The 20,951-nt window shown below is 42.7% G+C and overlaps 1 protein-coding gene across 1 annotated transcript in view; it reads right to left on the reverse strand.

Annotated features, from left to right (window-relative positions):
* The window catches only part of USP13 (ubiquitin specific peptidase 13), a 45,948-nt gene that overhangs the window by 15,532 nt on the left and 9,465 nt on the right, over positions 1–20,951 (reverse strand). Inside the window, exons 2-8 of the mRNA XM_077785726.2 lie at positions 20,649–20,774; positions 16,518–16,578; positions 7,426–7,547; positions 6,860–7,002; positions 6,484–6,668; positions 2,088–2,182; positions 384–571 (exon numbers count right to left, since the gene is read on the reverse strand). Coding sequence (XP_077641852.1) covers positions 384–571; positions 2,088–2,182; positions 6,484–6,668; positions 6,860–7,002; positions 7,426–7,547; positions 16,518–16,578; positions 20,649–20,774 — 920 coding nt within the window. The remainder of the gene's footprint in view (positions 1–383; positions 572–2,087; positions 2,183–6,483; positions 6,669–6,859; positions 7,003–7,425; positions 7,548–16,517; positions 16,579–20,648; positions 20,775–20,951) is intronic.

Raw genomic sequence — 20,951 nt, forward strand, 5'->3', positions numbered from 1 at the left:
TGGCACAAATCACACAGAATAACTCCTGGCACAGGCCAGTACAAACCCTCTAATGTGATACTGATGATACCCAGGTAAGCAGAGATATCCGCATCTGTATATAAAAAGCAGAGACCAAGACATCAAATTTCCAAGGTGGCAAATTATTTCCCACCACTGAAGCTGAGACAGTAAGTTTTTACTTTAAAGGCAGATTGGGTTTTGTGTTCCAGCCTTTTCCAGAACAGACTAAAATAATCACTAAATCCTTCAAGCAGCCACTGAGCTGACTGAAAGACACCTGCCTGCAGGCGAGACAAAAATTTAATCACCATTTTTCTTAGAAAAACAATGAATTGATGGATGCAGCAGCTAGTGACAAGAAGCAGTTTGGAGCTACTTACGCTCGCTGGAACTCTGGGATGCTGAAAATGGCTTGCATGACAGCATTGAGGTAGCAGCTATTCCCCAGGTTCTTCATGCCTGTGTATCCTGGGCCATACATGGGCTTGAGTTTCACACCAGCTTCCTGAATCACTTCCCATTCTGAAACTCTTGGCTTTATGTCATTATCTCTTAGCCCATTCTCTGTCTGAAAGCAACAAGATTTTCATCTTAGTCTCTTTAACTTCTGCCATAATTATGCTGCTGCCATCAACTTTGTGAGCTGTACTCCAAGAAATGAAGAGCAAGGGGAGGTAAATCCTGCATGTAGGGGAAGATGAGGGTCAGAAAGCCAGCAGTTTGTTCCTCCAATGCAGCCTTAGCTCTTCAGCACAGCCACTGGCACTGAGTGCTCCCAGTCGTGACCTCAGCCCCAGCTGGGAGCTTCACTTCTCTCAGGCCTGTGACCTCAAGCCTCAGCACCAAACACTGCATTTCTTCAGGTTTCCCATTTCATTTATAATGGTCAGGAATAGCTGCTGCTCTACAAGCTGCTCATAACAAATAAACCGCATGAAAAGCTGCAGATCCAAGAACTCTTCCCTTCTTTCAAATGGTAAAAGCCAATAATTTGTGACACTGAAGTTTCTCCCCTTTACAGTCAGCCTTCAGCCTGTAGGTGCAGGTCACCATAGTGTCATTTACTGCTGGCACTGCTCTGTGACTTCTCAAAGAATTGTACAGGCAAAGGCCAGAGGTGAAACCTTTGCAACAGCAAAGACTAGGTTTTCAAGGCTCTGAGTAAAACAGGCTTTCCAGAATGATTCGGATAAAAGAAACTTTTTCTCTATCATTTCAATTATTCTCACCACTTGGAAAATGAAATACACTTAACCAGTAGCAGGTTTGTTCCTTTTTAACATTTTCATGTTCTCCAGGCAATGATACTAGGTTATATGCTTGGGTTAAAAAAAAAATAAAACCAAAAAACAAAAAAAATCAAACCAAACAAAAAACCAACACAACCACAGAAACCACACCTGCCTTTATAAGCATATCCCATTCTGATCTCCTACACCATTTAAAGAGAACTGGAATCAACATCCACTAAAACACAAGTTATTAGAAGCACTTCTTTACTAATACAGACACACACAGAGAATCCTTTTTCCCCAGTCCCTTCATAGGATGTCACGCCTTTGACATGCTGTTTTCTAGACTTGAGAGAATGTTTTTTTCTCATTTTTATATATTTTTATATATTTTTATATATTGAGAAAACCTAAACTGAAATTTACATAACTTTCAGCCACTTTTTAACTTATCCATTGCTTAGCTTTTTGCTAATGAATTGTATCTGTTCACACATTCGATAGGCTTTCCTTCACTCACTGTAATTAAATATTCCAGACATTCTTTAATTGAATGAGGTTTTTCATCTTGAAGACAAATGGTACATCACACAGGAAAAGTGAAATATGTAAACTAAAGAACACAAGGTACCTCTTTCAGAAGGGAATTTCTGGATTTGAGAGCAATGATTTACTCAGAACTCAGACAACAATCCCCACATTAGCTGGCTGAACTTTACAAAACTGAATAGTGTCATAACAGTCTGAAGGAATCACAAATAAGCTACAGGTGTCATTCTTCTGCTGTTTCTCTCCCACCCCCAAGTGAACAAAGAAGTGAACAACAAGCTAAACAAAAGATGGATTTCCTACCACTTGCATCTGCAGCATATCAATTCCAAAGTGTGCCAAATGTTTTGCTATATGTGGATCTAAAACCGGCTCCTCTTCATCAAAGGAATAGACATCTGCAAAAGCAGAGAGAAACCAGTGAGCCCCAGTATCAAAGGCTATCCCCTCTCCTTGTTTACCAACACTGCACTCTCAGCACAGGGCTGCCCATACAAATGCCTTGTTCATATTCTCCAAGTTTGGTTCTGGCCAGCAGAGAAGTGCACAGACAAACACATAGCTCAGTAAATATCTTAACACAATCACCTCAAGCACTTTCCTCAAAAGAAATTATATGCCTCCACAGTGTTAAAACCTAAAAACATTTATAGGGATCACAGTATTTCCTCTCCCCAAAATAAGCAATTTGTAGGGAAAGCAAGGAACAGGGCATGCAAAGCCAGCCCACATTTTGAACATGACAACAAGAGATGATGAATTTTTGTAGAGCTACTAGATACAGAAAGATCCATTAAAGCTGTGAGTGTATCACACCAAATCACTACTGACAATGGTATTTTAATTTTTAATACAGTTTAAGAAATCCATTTTTGCCCTTTTCACACAGAGATGCAGAAAGAACAGAGAAATTCTTTATTAGAATAATGAGGGGTTTTTTTTTGATTACACACCACTGAGTAGGACCTCCAAGATTAATCTAACCTTGGGGTTTAGGGAGAAAGGCTGAGTTGCCTTGCTTTATTGTACAGGAGATTCAGATTTCAGTTCTCTATGACAGACCTTTATAGCCTTAAGCAAAAGCTCATAAACATTCTGGCAGGGCAAAGTTCAGATTGTGAAGGGAAGGAGTATGTCTAAGGATGATATTTTCAATATGAAACCAAGTTTAATAAATCCAAAAGAAGGACAAGAATATTGAGAGGAAAAACATTCTTTTTTTAGAGTTTACCTATCAAGTCCTATAATGACACTGAGTTCAGAACAGGTTTCACCCACATGAACAAATAACAATAAAGCTGTAGGCATCATACAAGGCTACAAGTCGTAAGACATGCACTTGTAAGACTTGAACAGGCTTTCCATCCTTTCTCTCACCAGTTCTCTACCTCTGTAGTCAATGACTGCTTTAGTGTCTCCTCATACCAAAATCCAGAACCCCTGTGCCAGTCTCTCTGCATTTTCCCCAGGTAAATTCCCTTCATGCCCAGCAGTTTCTCACAGTGACCTTGCTCCATAAGACCAGACCTAGGCTGACAGAGAAAGCTTAGCCAGAAGAAAGGAAGAGAAGCAAACACTGGAGGAGATATCTGGAGCACAGATAAAGGCTGTTCACAGCACAAATATCACTTCTGGAAGCTCCTCACCCTGGCCTCTCCTGGCAGCCACAGACCCTGACTTTGACTCAGCCCATCCCCTTTAACAAAAGGCATTCTCCTGATGTCTGCTAGTACCAAACCCACACTGAAATGAGTGATTGAAGGTTAGCCAAGAACTCAAACATGAACTTTTAACATTGACCAGCCCTATGGAAAACCTCTCTGGGCAGGGAGCTGTGCTTTGAGCTGTGCTGCCAGCTGCTGATCAGCCAGCAGATGCCCCACTAACACTGCTGCCCATGACCTTTGTGGCATGTGCGTGGCTGTAGCTGCCCATCTGCTGGAATTGCAGTGTGTGGTAGCAAATGCACCCAGAGGACATGACTGTCCATCCACACACACACACATCACAACGTTCCATAGCAGTCTGGTGAGGTCACAGCACAGCCAGATGATCCCAGAAAGTTCAAACCCCCAGTGGAGTGAGATTACACAGCAACTGAGATTGGGTGACTGCTTTCAGTGTGGAAGCTTTTGATATTGTTTTCCCTCTGCTCTGGCAACTGCAGAGAGCAAATCATCTGGGACTACTGGCCCAGAGCAGCAGAAGTAGAGCATGAGACTAATATTGTGCTCAAGGCCAGCTCATGCCTTCAGTGCTTTCTGCTGTGTAGCTTAAATTCATGGGAAAAAGACAGAATTCACTTGTTTCAAAAAATCAAAGACAGAAGATAAGAGCTGCCAAACACAGGTGTGCAATTCTGTCACACAGACTGTGGTAGATGAGGAATGTAGACAAGTCAGTGAATGTGACACGAAAGAACGTGGTGTCATTAGAGTGATAAAGGAGAAAAAGGGAGGAGTGAAAGGGGGGAAAAACCCACCAAGATAAATCTGAGACAGACAACACAGAATATTATTAAACAGAGAAAAAAATTCATAGAATATGCTGAGTTGGAAGGGACCCATCAGTATCATCCAGTCCAACTCCTGGCCCTGTGCAGGATGCACAAAGAATCCCACCATGGGCCTGAGATAGATCCCATCATTGCCCAAACACATCTTGAACTCAGGCTTGGTGCTGTAACCAGCTCCCTAGGGAGATTTTTCCAGTACCAAAACATCCCCTGGGTGGAAAATTTTTTCCTGATAACAGTATTTTCCTGATAATAGTCTTTATGATTCATATTATTTTAAGAAAATAAAAATGTAAATGCTACTTGACTTCATTCTCTTCCACAGCTCAAGATTTACACCTGTTCTGACTCTGCAGACATCTCTCCTTACATGGTAACAGGTAACACCATTCCTAAAGAAAGAAGTGGCTCAGGATCCCATCCCTGCTGTGTCCTGTCCGAGGTAAAAGGGTGGAAGAGAAGCTTGGTTCAATCTCTGCCCTGATCCCAGATGTGTCTGCTGACAGAATGCTACAAAGTGGGGCTAACACCTCAGGAACCTTTCAGAGTGTGCACAGCCCAGATTTCTCAGGGCAAGACAAAGAGCTCTCCTCTGTGTACACGTGGGGTGAGTGTCAGTGGAATACTGACACCACCTCCTTCTCCTTCCCACTGCTGTGAAAAAGGAATAAATTATGTCAGGGCAGGGACCAGTGATTATTACTCCTGTACCATCATCTCATCACCTTTAACCCAGGGAAGCAGAAAACAGACAGATTTTGTGTCACCATCAGCCACAGAGCCTCTTTCCTGAAGCTCATCTATCACCCAGCCCCATTGAGGGGTTATGTGTACTACAGAAATATAGATCAGAGACAGAATAATTACTGAAAAGGAACAAGGAAGGTTGGGGGAGGGAAGACTTTTCTATAGGGAACCAAGTAAACATCATCCAGAAGAACAAAGGTCTGTGGAGAACAGCTGGTGCCTCTCATTCAGAGGGAAGGATGACAGCCTGTCCTTTGTTATCCCAAAGGCCACATAAGAGAGGAAGCAGCTGATCAGTGGGAGGCACAGGGACAGAAGCCATAAGGAAACAAGTATTGCTGCTAAAGATGGGAAAGAAAAGAAAAAATTCTGAAAAAAACCCACTACAGACTATCCTGTTTGTTGCGTAGATGCAGTTGAAAGCTACAGATGGGAAAATCCTAAACACCTTCATTAACTGAGAGATTTGGATAGAAATCACCCAAGGTCGGGCTTGTGCAAGGAAACAACATTCCATCTGGGAGAGAAAAAAAAATGGTTTTTGCTTAGTGTTTCTGTGGCACAGCTGGTTGAATCTGACTACAGTTGCCGTTCCTCAACATTGAATAGGACTCAGAAAACCTCTCAACTGATGCTTGTTAAAAAAAGGGGCTGCTCTAAACAGCAATTTTTCATCTCTGTAGTCATAAGCACTGAAGCCAAAATATAATCATGCTATGTGTTCTTCCATTTTTACTTCTCCATGCAGCTGCAACAAAAGATCTCTTTGCTTACGACTCTTTCAGCTCCTCATGTTTTTATTCTATCTAATCCTCACACACCATAATCCCCTCTGCAGCAACACTGCAGAACATCCCACTTGGATAATATGCAAACAAGGATACAGCTACAGCTTTTTTCCCCTCTCAAGATCATCACACATTTTACAAACGAGCATCACAGCAGCCCCATGAAGATGAGTGTTCATTAGACTGTTTCAGCAACATTTCGTTCAACAAGCAAAAAGAGGATTTTCCACTATGCTTAAAAAACCCATACATGCTATTACAAACAGACTTCTAAATTTAAAAAGATCATTACCCTGTTGTTGTTTCTTTGTTACAAAAAACTGAACCATTTATCCTAGGAATGTAGCAGAACTAAAAAATATTGTTTCTCCAGTGCCTTGTTTCAGACTAATACCATTCTTGTTATAAGCCTAGTATTATGCAAACACGCCAAAAATATTAATAGAAAATATATAATCAGCAGATAAAACAGGTATGGGCTTTCTCAGAACGGAGTGTGTGTCACTCCCCTCAACCCTGATCAACATCCACAGACTCACAGAGTTTCCTTTCACACTCTCAAACTCTTGCACTAGAAGCACAAACCCAGCTGGCAGTAGACACACACTGTCAGCCTCCTGCACAGAAGGAAGCTGATCCCAGAGCTGACCTGCTCCATCAGGAGTGATGGTTCCCAGCTTCACAGCCAGGGGATAGCCTGTCTCCCTGTAGTGCTCCGTGGCGTGCCCGTTGCCCCCGCTGCCGTCGAAGAACCATTTCCCGCAGAGCACGGAGCCATCCGTCAGGTTCAGCCACAGGTTCTCCCGCAGGTCACACCTGCAGCACTTCCAACCACTGCCAGACAAACAGGGACAATCAGCAGCAATATGTAAGGCAGGAGGCAGCTCTGATCTCCCATTCAGGCCAAACCAACCCACACGTCCAGCCCAGAGCCCAAGGGAACCGTGGGCTGAGTTCCTGCCTTTAGTTCAGTTACCCTGGACTGAATTAGAGAGCCTACGATGAACAAACCTTGTTGCCCTCACCTGGGGGGAATTCTAACACCATTGTCTAACTGTACAAGTGTTTTAGCATGTTTAGATGCCTGCAGCTCTTCTTCCCAGGAGTCAGGTTCCTGCTTCCTGTAGGGTGATTTTGCACTGAGCAGTGCATCACAAGCTATCGTCACCTGGAAGACAAATGGATGTCAGTCAAAGCCTGACACGACTCAGTGACTGGACAGAACCTGGCATTCAGCCTATTGCTAACCACATACAGAACTGCTTATCAGTAGGACTATTTATATACTCAAATATGCATCTAATCTTCTAAACTGTCGTCATTATTTTAGCAGGAGAGTAAGCGCGTGTGCTATGTGAGCTTTCCTAGGACAAGCTGGCACCATAATAAGGGAAGAAATACAGGAGATAGAAGGAAATGCATGAAACAAAGGCAAATATCACTTTTAAAAATGACTGAGACTCCATTATAGCTGGTAAAGAACAATTTTTATGTTCAAACAAGCACTGCACATAAGAAAACATAAGTCAACACCTTGACAAAAACAGAAAGAGGAGACAATTCCTATGACCATTTCCACACACTCACTGACCAGTGCTGGTAGCTCTTCTATGTTGGGTAGTGAGATTTCATAGTGATCAGGAAAGAGAACAAGTTTTGCTTCATCCTCATATTCAAAGTCATCGCTGTTGAGGTCACTGCTTATCTCCAGATCTGGAAAACAAGATGGGCAAAGTTAGGAGATTGTCCCATGATCAAGGTTCTAGAACTGTGACAGGGGTACCACTATAAACATTGCTTGCCTGGCATCAGCCAGCTGTTTCTCTAGCTAGAAATATTGGTGAAACCCTGATCCAAACTAAAATCTCACCATCCTTCAAGAGAATGTTCTGAGGACCAAAATCTCCACTTAATGCCATCCCAAATCACAGGTACAGTTGGTTTGGTCTTTCTGCAATCAGTGCATTGTTGCAGACATTGCATTCTGCAAAGCAGCAAACAAAATTCTGCTCCTTTTGGACAAAATCAGGATGCCATACTGCTGTGCTTTTTACCCAGAATCTTGAAATGCTATAAAGCATGGAGACCAGGTTGCACTGCACATGCCCAGATTGCAGAGGACAAATAAAAAGAGCACCCCATATTTTCCAGATCACAGACCTGTCTGAAACGTGCTGTGGCTCCCATCCATCTTGGACCTGTGGCCTTTCCTCCCATAAAGATGTCCATGGCTGGAAGTATTCCTGTGTCTCATCCATAGTCTCAAATAGCTACAGCAAGTGCAGTAACAACATCATCCCTCTCTTGCTATCTCCACTCTTTAATCAGGGCAACTATTTATTTTAAAAGCACTCATTAGCTACTAAAGCTTTCCTTTGAAGATCAAGCCTTCCACCACAGTGTTTGTGTACATTTTCCTTCCAGTGTAAGAGTGACTTATTTTCTTAAATATGAGTCTTAACCAAGCAACATCAGCTAAAATGTTTGCCCAGAAATATGTGGACACAGAGAGAAGGAGAAGCGTACATTGGGAATTAAATGGCTAGAGTTTGTGTCTCTAGCTTCATGAAAAAATATAATTAATAATTAATTATCACATAGTGACAAGACTGAGTAAAACCTTGTTTTGTTCTCCCTAGAAAAATTAAGTGAAAACCAAACATGCAGATGTCAGAAATCTTGCAAGATTCAACTGCAAGAATTGCCCAGGCAACAATGGGGTTTTCTGGATCCTTCTCCCATCTGGACATGTGGGATCCACTGTATTCTGATGTACCAGTCACTGACAGAATAAGATTCAACCAAAAAATGAGATGTGTGAGCAGTAGCCAAAGCTGGCTCTTAATTCTCCCCCTAGTACAAGCAGATGCTTAATGAGTCACTCAATCCTAAACGAGCATTGGCAGCAACCACTGCAGCCTGGGAATGCCTGAAATCTCAAATGTATGTTTGGGAGAGAGGTGAGGATGACAAAAGCCAGATTCAGAAAACTCAGCTCTCTATTTACTCAGAGAGCAGTAACAGATTGAGCAACAGAAATGATAAAACAAGTATCAAAATATATTTTAACTTGACCTGGAAAGAACAGCTCTTGAGAGGAACATCAACTCTTGGCTCACCTGCTGCACCAGCCAGCCCTGAGGTGACAACACCCATTCTTAGTGATTTCCAGCAACATGAACTCTCTCTCAGCAGCAACCAAAAATAGCCCTTTCTCATCAGCTCAACATAGACACAAAAGCAAGAACATTTTCTCACACTGAATGCATGACATTTTTAGAGAATGTATTAATTCGTTACTAATTCCCCAAATCACACCATTTTCATGATGATCCCTCACTTTACTCCAGGCTTCTTTCTTAGTCTGTATTACAGTCCTGGGTTTGATACAGGAGTGAATCTCCACAGCTGTAGTTTTTAAGAGCTCTTCTGTTCTGTGGAACAAGGACACTGAGGCTCTCCAAGCTGATGGTGCACACGGCAACGCATCTCGGGGGATTTTCACTTAATGCCAGAAATCTGATGGCCAGCACAACAAAGCCAAAAGTACTGACCACCTGCTGAACAGGAGAGAGGCTCTCCAGAGAGGATAAAAGCTCATGTTTGGGGGCAGTGGGAGCTCTGGCAGGGCTGTGGTCACACAGGGGCCGCAGCCGCCAGAAGGAACCTGGCACCCGCTCACGGCGCCCCGGGCCCTGGGGACGTGTGTGACCCGCGGGTCCGCACTGCCCTGTGCTCTGGACAGTAACTTACAGCACCCTTACAGAAACAGCAGCGATGTGGCTGCCTGTGCTCAGAATTTGGACACACACTGCAGCTCATCTCCCAAGGCAGACAGCAGCAGAGACTTCAGCGCTGCTGCCTGACCTGCAGCTGAACCAGCGATCCAGGCAGCAAAGACAGAGAATCCTATTAGCAATCGTCTGCTGTCATCTAAGGACTTCATACGCTTGGGAGCACCAGCCTCCCGTGTGCAATGGGCAGGGAAGGGAATTTCCTTCCCACCTGCTCAGGCTTCATGCCATTCCTATCAGCAGAAAAGCAGAAAACAGTGCCCCACCAGCACAGGACCCTTTCTGCCTGGCACACCAATATGGCAGCACCCACTCGTCATTTTAAAGGATGCACAAAGCTTCAGACCCGGGAAACACCATGAGGATTTAAAATTCCCCTCTTGAAGGTGGCCACCTAAAAGTGGTACATTTCCACCCAACACCTACTCCCTCTGACTAGGAATTAAAAGGCACTGCCTTTTCACTCTGAAGACAATTTCCCAGGATCCAGGCCAGTAAATAAGAGTGGATGGACTTCTAAGATCACAGACTGAAATCCTTCCATACAGGTGACCATATAAACTAATCCCTTTTAGGGACATTCAGAAGGACCCCTTAATGATGTCACCTGAAAACACCCAGATCACCACTCATATTTTTAAATTTTGGCTTGAGAGACATAGCTGTTAAGTTTAGTAAGAAATTGTACCTGCATTTCGTTTTCCGTGCCTGTGCAAGGGCCAGCAAGGCTGAGATATCATGAGGGCAGAAGGAATAAAAACAGATGACTGTGACTTTAGAAGGCAATGGAGCCCACACTAAATGTGGACAGAATTTGACCCTGAAGCCACTGGGCATCCTGTGCAGTCTGCAGGTAGTTTATAGTGCAGAATTTTAGGAAGGACTAAGAGTAACTACAGGAAAAAGGAATAGGGTGAAATCTACATGCAAAAGGAGCATATTTGATTAAAAATTACCACTAAAGACACTGAAGAGTATGAACTTTCAAGCACAATACTTCATCCAAAGTTGTTTTGTGATCAAGGATGCTCTTCCAAGATGCACTGTGAGGAGAAGGTAAACAAAAGGGCTTTACTCAGTTCTGAGACTGAGCCACAAGACAGCCAGCCAGTTTGCAATCCTTCCAAGGAGTGACAGCTGGATGGTCATTGTTTCCCTTCCAGTGGAGTAACACCTTTCTGATGCCTTCTGACAGCCTCAGTTCAGCTCTTTGGCCACCAAAACCAAATATCCACAGGTTGTGTTGTGTTGGGAGGGCAGGCAAAGCAAAGCAGCAGACACCTCAAAGCAGAGGCTCAGCTGGCACTGTTATTTTGGGGGAGTAGAGTAAATGCACTGCACCTCACAAGGCATCACTGAGTGATGGTGAGAAGGTGCTGCTGCTGAACTGACTGAAAACAGCAGCTGGGAGACACCACTGTAATGGAAACCAACCCAGCAGAGGGGAAGAGAAGGAGTGGATGTGGCCAGATCAGATTTAGACAAGTTACCAACTGACTGCACTAATAATAGGGGCATAAAAGACTCCAGACAGGACCCCTGAACAGGATTTCCTGCACATGTGGATGTGTCTGTGTGCGTGTGAATGGGAATGCAAATGTGAAAATTGAATGAGGGTGTTGACTAGCAAACCTACAACTAATTTTGAAACCCTAGAAAGACATCTTAGGAATCTGGGCTTGATCCTGCTCTTGCTGAAAGCAATGGACAAATTTGTATTTACTTGGGAGACCTGGGTCTTTAAATCAAACTATTTCTTCCTGCCTCTAAATAATAGTGAATTGCAGCAGCAGCACTTTGCAAACTATAAGCTACTCCATTAAGTTGGTTTTTTTTCAGGCAAATTAAAAAATATTAACTTCATCAGATGAATTATAAAACAGAAGAATTTTTTTTTTAAATTTTTTTAAGTCATAACATTTTAGTTTTCAGAAAAATGAAAAGTAAGACTTTCTACAAGGATTATTTGGGGGATTCACTACTTGTAAAAGAACATTCAGGTTGCTTGCTACATCTCCAAAGCATTATGTTGCTCCTATTACAAGGTAGGACCTCATCCCTTGCATTTCTGGCACAGTCACATGTTAAGCAAGCAAAACTTGCTTAAACCATGAAAATTCAAATTCAGATCTCTTTTGACAGCAGCATTAGCCTGTGTTGACCTAGTCTAATTTTCACAGTTCTACCCAAACCAGTAAACTATTAAGAGTCTATTAGTGTAAGGTATCTGCTCACCATCCTGTACTCAATTCAAGCATACATGACAAAGCTAAAAAGCAACAGCTAATCAGTCCTACTGCTGCTGCTGGGGAATATGCACTGTCTTACTGGACTAAATTGCAAAAATATTGTCAGGAAATGCTTAAATTCTCCTACATCGCAACTTTTAATTTACATATACAGCCACTCTATTTCTGCTTACTCACATAAATCTAAACTTTAACCACTCATGGTAAAATCCTCTTCAGAGGCTCTCCAAACAAAAACATCCTTACTGCAAACAGGGTTCTGCTCCTGCCTATGAGACCTGGGAGAACAAAGTGAAGCTGTGGTCAAATCCAGTCCAGGCACTCTTAGGAGTGGTCTTTACACTTGGAACAGTAGCCATGAGTCCATCCACTGCCATCAGCAGGGAGGTGCCATCCAGGAAAAGATCAGCAAGTTTGCAAGTTCTCCCAGACTCTCCAAGTGGAAGTTTTCCTTTCCAAGGTCTGCTGAGACCTGCTGTGTGTCACAGATACTCTTCCCAGCAGCAATCACAGATCTGCTGACAGAGCTGTTCATCTGAGGACTTCAAAACACTTTTAATTGATGGTCTGAGTTAGCCCTGGCTTTGCTCAAAACAGAGCTGCCACAGCTTGCTGCAGGGGCAGATGATGCTCTGGTAACCAATCTGAGACAGGACATCTGTCTAGGGACAAGTTTTATGACAGTCACTCTGCCAGCTCTGTGTAAGCAGGAGTCCAGGCTCTGGCATGGACCCACAGATGCTCAGGAGGAGGGCACCAGAACCAAGCAAAAGTGGGGTGATCCCTCAATGCAGAGTGCAAATATCTGCCTGAGGTGTTTTGTTTGTTGGGAATTAGGGGGAATGGTGTTTGCTAGTTTGGTTTTGGAGAAGGAAATAGGGGGGAATACTGTGTGTAGATGCAGTTTCACTACTCAAAAGAGAGGTTTGCTTCCTATTTCTAAAGCAAAATGATAGAGAACAAAATATAAAGTGTTGCTTTACTAGTGTTCCACTTAAAACCTCCCACTGCTGCTGAAGACTGAGCTGACATTTCAGAGAACCATTCACCCCATCTCTCTCTCAGAACCACCTCTCTAAGCAGCAACAGGTAACTGGGACCACATCCCTGTGCACACACAGTCCAAGCACCTCTCTTGTACTCTTTTCATCTTTCAGCTACTTCATCCATTGTTTAGTTACTCAGTAACACCTTAAAAATCACTTTTAGATTTAACTCTTAGGTAATTTTAAATCAGCCAGCAAATTCTGTTTCTTCAGTTCAAGCCCTTTTCAGACCACTTACATTGCATTAATTCTTCATAATTAGAACATTCTGAAAGACTCTGCTGGTAACTCCTGGGACAATATGTTCAGGGAGACTCTGCTGGTAATTATGGTAAAAATTTGACCTCCAATCCCTTCAGCACAAGAATCTTCCCCCAATTCTGCTACCCCTTTTGACCAGAAGCTTGTAAGATGATCACAGTACACCCCATTAACCAAGTTTTTCTTATTCACACAAAAGGCACTGAATAAGAAAGACAGTCTGCTTTAAATATCACCCCAAATTCCCTGAACCATTGCACAGCCTGAGCCAAAGCTGTCATGTCCACACTGTCTAGCGACACCTAAACCAGCCAGATTAAAGGCAGTTCATACATTTCAATAAACAATGCTGTTATGCTTCCTGATTACACAGAACACTCACAGCCAACACCCTCCAGCCTTCTCCAAAGAAAACCAAACCAAAACGTGCCCAGAACTTGATGCACATGTGCACAGGCAGACACACTTTGCTGTGAATCTTTCCACATTTAGGGAAAGATAAATATTGCAGCTGAGTGGCCCAAGCAGCCTGTGTTTCTATTGCACTGACTAGAGAGCAGCAGTGCTAGAAAGCAATCAATGAGCATCCAAAAGATGTTTTCCTAATACTAAGGAGATTGAAAAGGGTTTAGTATCTTTAATAGTTTTACATCAAAGAGGATTATAATAAGCAATGTAATAAATGCCCAAACTGGATTGACTTTGTACACAAAGCTTAAATCTCTGGGCCTTCAGGGAATTATTGATAGACACGTAGGAACAGTGGGATGCTGGAGTTAGCCACTGATCCTTGTCTGGTTTTGTCTGCCAGGGCAAGCCCTACCTGGCAGATCACATACCTGGGTTATACCAGGCAGGATAAATTCAGGATAAATGGGCCAGCAATGTGCCCTTGTGTCCTTTAAGAAGGCCAGTGGTTTCCTGGGGGCCCAAAAAGGAGATCATCCTCCTCCTCTACTCTGCCCTGGTGGGGCTGCACCTGGAGTATTGCATCAGTTCTGGGCTCCCCAGCCTGAGAAAGACAAGGAACTGATGCAGAGGGTCCACTGGAGTGCTACAAAGATAATTAGGGGACTGAAGCATCTCACTCATGTGGACAAGCTGGGCCTGTTCAGTCTGGAAAAGAGACTGAGAGGGAATCTTATCAGGGCACAGAATATCTTCAGGACAGGTGTCAAGAAGGTGGGGCCAGATTCTCTCTAGCAGTGCCCAGTGACAGGACAAGGCACAACAGGCACAAACTGAAACACAGGAAATTACATCTAAATAAGAAAAGCTTCCTTACTTTGAGGGTGACAGAGCACTGGAACAGGCTGCAAAGAGAGTTTGTGGAGTGTCCTTCTCTGGAGATATTAAAAATATGCCTGGATAGGACCATGTGCAGCCTGTCTTACATGAACCTGCTCCAGCAGGGGATTGGACTTGATTATCTCCAGAAGTCCCTTCCAACCCCAACCATTCTGTGGTAGTGCCCAGGGTCACAACGAGAAAGACAGAATTAAAACAACCTGTTTAGATGAGATCAGCAGTTCTGAACCAAGGAAAAATACGCTGAATTAAGAGATAAAACACTAAATTTTGCTAACCACCCCTGCTGCTGTCACATGCAAAATGCTCAAATCAGCTACCTGTCTGTGCTTTTGATTCTTCGGCTCTGAACAAGGACAGGAATAATTTTTTGTTCTTGCCTTTAAGCATGGCCAAAACCAGTAACATCTGCTGATCCAAAGAAGTGGACACAATGCTTTTGGAAGCATGGAAATACTGCCTCCAGGAACAGAGCAGACCTGATACCAGTTTACTTCTAGCCAGCAGGGGCTGCAATGCAGACTGCAGTAGAACAATAGACCAGATGAGATACATTTTTAAAAGTGCATTAGATTCCAGAAGTGCTGGATTAAATGGTGATAGATCCATGTCCTAAACCCACCCCAGTGAAACTGCACTGCCCTCAGGAGCTCCCTTGGAACTGCTGCTCAAGACCTACTCACAGGGAACAAAATGCTGATGCACAAGGGTGGAATTTGAGGATTTCAGCGTGGCACATCAGAGAGAGTACCCTCTGCCTTTGTGCTGGCATGCCTCAGTGACAGGAGCCTTCAGGTGTATTCAGAAGATCAGCAAGAACAAAATCTGAATGTGCTTTTGTACTTTGTATTTACACTCATGTTGCTAACACTGTACAAGTACTGCTGCACTGCAGCCAGCTTTGCTTCTGAACCAATTATTCTATCAGCATCCAGTGACAATCATGATTTTCAATGTAAACTGGCAGTAAATGACATTTAGAGCAGCATCTGTGATGTAATGCTCTCTTCCTACAAGTCTAGCTTTTTTATGACTCATTTTCAGTCCTTTTTCTTTCTCAGCCTCCTTGCAAGACTTACTTACACTAACAACAACAATTTAATCAATCACAATCTGCAAAGGCCTGTTAGGGACACACTCCACAAATCAAAGCAATTCCAACACAAGGTCATTCTATTGTTTCTCTTTAGTTGTAAGAGCTGGCAATTGTAAAGAAAACATTTCACCTTTTCATTACCTGAAGAAAAATTCACTATTCACTATTAATACAGAGACAATAAATAATAGATGAATTGGAGAAATACCACAAGCTGTGGGAGAAGAGAAAATACAGACTTTTCATCACATTCTCCTCATCCATATTTATGAGTCCCTCAGGTTTTCTGGGTAATAAGAATAAATGGATTTTGGATGATATGGGCATGGTAAGAAAACTGCTTTCCATGAAGCAAGGGAATAGAACTTATGTGGAAATAACAGAATTAGAGATGCTCATGATGTATGTGCAGTTGCATTCACTACAGGAGAGACCACAACATCACTGAAGAACATTTACCTGTGTAACAACTTTAAAATGGTAACAACCCTTCCTATGACCAGCTGCTGAGCAGAACAGAGCCACACTGAGGCCCTAATATACCAAAACATTAAGTATGGGTCAACATTCTAATAAAAGAGTGCTTTGTGGAAATTCCAGAGAGAGAGAATGGACAGAATTAGTAAAAAAGTGCCTTTCAAAGCCTAGACTGTTTCAGAGTAGTTGAGGATCTATTTTGCATTAAAATGTTTCATGTATACATACATACACATATTCTCTTTCAATATGCACCAAAATGGTTAAGAATTACCTTTTGCATGGAACAACTTTACAATCTAGAACCAAAAGTTAAAAAGAAAACAAAAACAAACAGCAGGAAACGAAAACCCAAAAGGAGCCCCAGAGCCAGACACAATGGTGGGCAGAACCCAAGTCCACATGCAGGCAGGGTCAGGAAAGGACTGTGTGAAAGCAGCTGCTCACAATACCTAAAAATAGCTTAGCATTCCTCCTTTTTGGTAAAGCTCCACCAGATGCTCCTGGTACCTTCTGTAAAGAGAGAAAGAAATGATTAAATATCCATCAAGTGAGACAACAGAAAGTCTGCACCAACCCCTCCTATCAAGCCACAGTCCCTGATGAGCAAGAGTGTAAATGCTCTTTGCTCTCCTCTGACACTGGGACTGCTCAGTGCCCAGCACCCCGAGGAGAGAGGGAGCTCCCACCCAAGTCCTTCACCCGTGGCTTGCTGGCAATTGATCAGAGGGTGTCCCACAGCCACCACGGGTGGCAGCTGCTCTGTCACCTGGGCAGGGACACCCAGCACCCCTCAAACCTCTCGCCACTAGATCCCCAACAGCACTTCTTAATGACTAAACTGAATTAGAGAGAAGAAAAGGCTATTATCTGCATAAAGGATTCAACCCTTCATAACTAATTCCAGTAGGACCACTTTACTTTGATCTGTTCCTTAGGTTCATTTTCTTCTCTCCAGAAAAAAAATGCCCTTTCTGTCATTTCTGCTTCCATTAATCCAAATTACCACCATGTTTTCTAAATATTAGGAAGTATGGAGGAAACTCAACAACACTCAAGCAATTGTTTAGTGGGGGATTTGTTGTATTTTTTAATTTAAACACCATAGCAGAGAACAGTAACTTCCAAATGAGATTAAGTTGCACTACTTTTCCAGTTCAGAATACCTCAGACTACAAGGGAAAACACAACTAACTGAGGAAATGTCAAAGCCAATGCACTTACTCCTTAAGCTGTTTATTAAACAGCACAATTAAATCAAATTAAATCAAAAAAGCCTCTGTGGCTATTTGGTGCCAACACGATGCATGATGTAGTGTGTAATGTTAGTGTAACTGGCAAGGTTGTTAGGCAACTTTTTTTTTTTTTTTTAATAATAATATTGGGATACAACAGGTGGAGAAAAAGCAGCCAAGAACCTGTCAGCCTACAGGGAAAGTTCATGCTCGCCTCTGCCCCTCTGCAGGCAAAAGGGTCACATATTTTGGGTGGTTCCCCTCACCATGTAAATTAAAGCTCTGGCCTAAGCAAACTGCTTTAATCGTCAGTGAGGTCTTATACATCATAGGAAAATTTTCCATTCTTAGAAAGAGCAGATGCTGACAAACAGCCCCTGGCTGCATTTAAGAACAGAATCCATTATCCACGTAGAAAAGCCCTAGGGAAAAGTCAGGGTTGCAACTCCAGCAGTTCAAGTAAAAATAAAAATTCCTCAATCAACTGAAAATAACATGCAGAACATTTCTTTCTTTAATGCTACTGGAATTTAACAAGTGGGAAGGAAGTAGCCAGGAATCTATTTTAAATTTAAAATATTTTTTTAAAAGCAGTAGCAAGAAACAACATAACCCAATTGCAAATGCATTATGAATAAATTACACATTCTCCAAGGAGCATATTTCCAGAACTAAAAAAAAAAAAAAAAAAAAAAAAAAATTTTTTTTTTCCAATACTAGTAAGCTCCAATTGAATTCTGATGTTACCAAGTGTGATATTGTGAAAGTCATTAAGACTAGAGATTTCAAAGAGAAAGAATTCACATGGAGTGCTTATATTCAACTCAGGCTGACAATGATTTCAGTTTGATTTTTCCAAATTGAAATGCATCAGAATCAAAGCTGCTCAATACTTCTGAAACACCCACAACCTCAACCTGACAGTCTGCTTTTTTTACCTTGTCAGAAATCACTGAAAACATTCTCCATTCACAAATCCATTTTTGTTTCTAACAGATGTGACACACCCAACAAATGGGAGTGACACGAGGCATCAGCAGTGGCATTAAATTCCATTTGTGATGCTCCTTGGACAAGGTGACAGTGCAGCCTGTTCTGCTGTCTCTCACTTTTTCTAACACCATCATCCCTGGATAACATCCAGAAACCTATCCCTCTAGGAAATCTTGGTGCTTCTCTGCCCAGGGTTTTCAGCAGGGCTGAGTTACCACTACAGCACCAAGCTGAAGTTCTGCCTGGAAACGAACAGCACCCAGCAGGCAGTTGTATAAAAGTCATACACTACACAGAAGAGGCTGCTTTAAAAATTCTGTATAATGTAACTCTGTGGAAAAGGAAAAATAAAAATACATTTCCTTTATTTAGCTAGGAATTTACATGGGGGTGCTCCATAACTTGCACTTGTGCCCATCTCTGGTGATTCAGCAGAGGCCTCTGGTGCTGAGCTGCCATGGGCAGATGCTCCAGCTGTACTTGAGCCAGCAGGCTGAAGATGTGACCCTCATTTTCTAAATGAATTGTGACAAGATACACAAATTACATTTATTCCAAACATGTTGAGAAGCAACCTGGGATTTCTGCAGCAATGCAGTGCATCCTGCAAGGATGATGCCAAGGGAACCACAGGCAGGAATAGCAGCCTCACTCTAAGAATCTTAAGATAGCACATCCAATGCCTTTGGCTTTACTGTATCCTACACCATTAAAAACTTGGCTTCCAAAACCAAAACCACAATGCAGCATGTGCCAGACACTTCATAAAACACTTGATGTTTCACATTGCTCAAAGGAAAACATGGATAGCACTTAAGAAGAAAATAGTCATGGCAAAAAAAAAAAAAAAAAAAAAAAGAAAAAAGAAATCTACAGTTAATATATGAGGAATCCTGGCTATGAGCCCTATTAGATGATAAAATATTCACCTGCACTGTGTAGTCAAACCCTGTTTCCTGCCCCATGACCCAGAGAACCAATGTGTTGTCACCTAACAACACAGAGTCAGCCCCTCTGCTACATCATGATTCACCCAGAGAAAATCAGGACCCACTGACCTTCTTCAATCAAAGGGGTTTTAAACATCAAACAACAGTTGGGATATTTGTTTCTCCATTTTGGAGTTCTTCAACCTAATCTTTAGCAGGAAAGGAATTTTTGAGGCCTCATTTTAACCCAAATTTACCTGAACTTGTGGAAGGAAGTTATATACAAGGAAAGCTGACAGGATTTCTGCCCACCTGTCTCTAGATAGCATCTTTCAGGAGTGTTAAATTCAGTCAGAAGAACCATTGCTAAAACCAGAGTAGGCTCTGCAAAAACTCAGTTAAGAGAGTGAAGGAAAATGTTGGTATTGCTCTTAGAAGGAAAGGCAATCCTAAAGTATATCATCTACCATCTCATCCTGGAAGACATGCAATCCACCTCACTTGTAATTCTGATAAAATATGAACAGCCCTCCGCTGGAAATAAGGTAAGTGGTCAGGGCACTTTACATAACTCAAGGCCTTCATCACTCAGGGGAAGCCTTGCTGGAGAATGAGAAACAAGGATTCTAACCCACTCAAGCAGCTATTTTAAGCCCTCTAACTTGCCAACAGAGGCAGAGCTTATGGGAGAGTGAGCTATAAGCAAACCCAGTGCCTTCCTTATAGCTCAGGTCAGAAGTAATTAAGAGTCTTTTAAAGATTCCAGACAAACCACAGACAAACAGAGGTTATAAAGCACAGGTTATAGGTGACTGCTGACATGCAGTGATGGTGTGGAAGAGCAGGAAACATGAGGCTGTACGTGTACACCCATGTGTGGGGAAAGGCTAAATGAGGGCCAAGCGTGTGTGTCTAGAATCCAGCATTAATTTAAGCTAAGCTAAAGATCCCAGACCAAGTCAGGGTTTAACTGTACAGGAATCTTAGGATGAAAAGGAGTCCTGTCACCCTGAGATGAAATCTCATGTGAAAAATAGAAATCAGCAGCTTCCAGCCAAATCTGAGCCAAACCCAGTCACTGCACTCTTGAAAGGCAGGTTTCAGAAAAGTATTTGGCTATGTACAATGTGCACATAACATGCAGACAGTATGCATGTGATGCACAGAAATGAGAAGTGAAAAGCATCAGTGCAAGTCAGGAAGGAGCTGCCTTTAAGGTCTGACTCTTTAGGGCTTTTGATTCATCTCAGAACTGAAGCTGTAGGACTGGTTGGGATCCAACACCTGGATTTGATAGCCAGCCCCAGATATGACTGTGTGCATTTCAGTCACTCGGGGCTTGGTGTGTGTTCAAATTGCATTACCCAAATGGCACAAGAGGCAGGAGGAGTGCTGGGGTAGCTCCCTGGGAAGGCACAGGTCTCACCTGTCTCACGTGTCGCTTCAGGTGCAGGTAGACACACTGTCCTGTCTTCCGGTAATGCCGCTCCATGTGCTCCCTTCCAAACCCCAGGAACGTGTTCATGCACACGTAGAGACCTCCTTCGGAGTCCTACAAGGAATGGCACAAACACTTACAGCAGGGAAGGACAGGAAGGACCCAGCACACAGGAAAAAAAAAAAACCCAAGAATTGCAGACCCTTTCTGTTATCAGGCACACACTTAAAATATGGCTTTCATAGCATATTATGGGGTTTACACTATCAGCCCTCTAAGGAACTTCCCCAT

This window comes from Lonchura striata, chromosome 9, assembly GCF_050655825.1.
Source record: "Lonchura striata isolate lonStrDom1 chromosome 9, ASM5065582v1, whole genome shotgun sequence".
Lineage (NCBI taxonomy): Eukaryota > Metazoa > Chordata > Aves > Passeriformes > Estrildidae > Lonchura > Lonchura striata.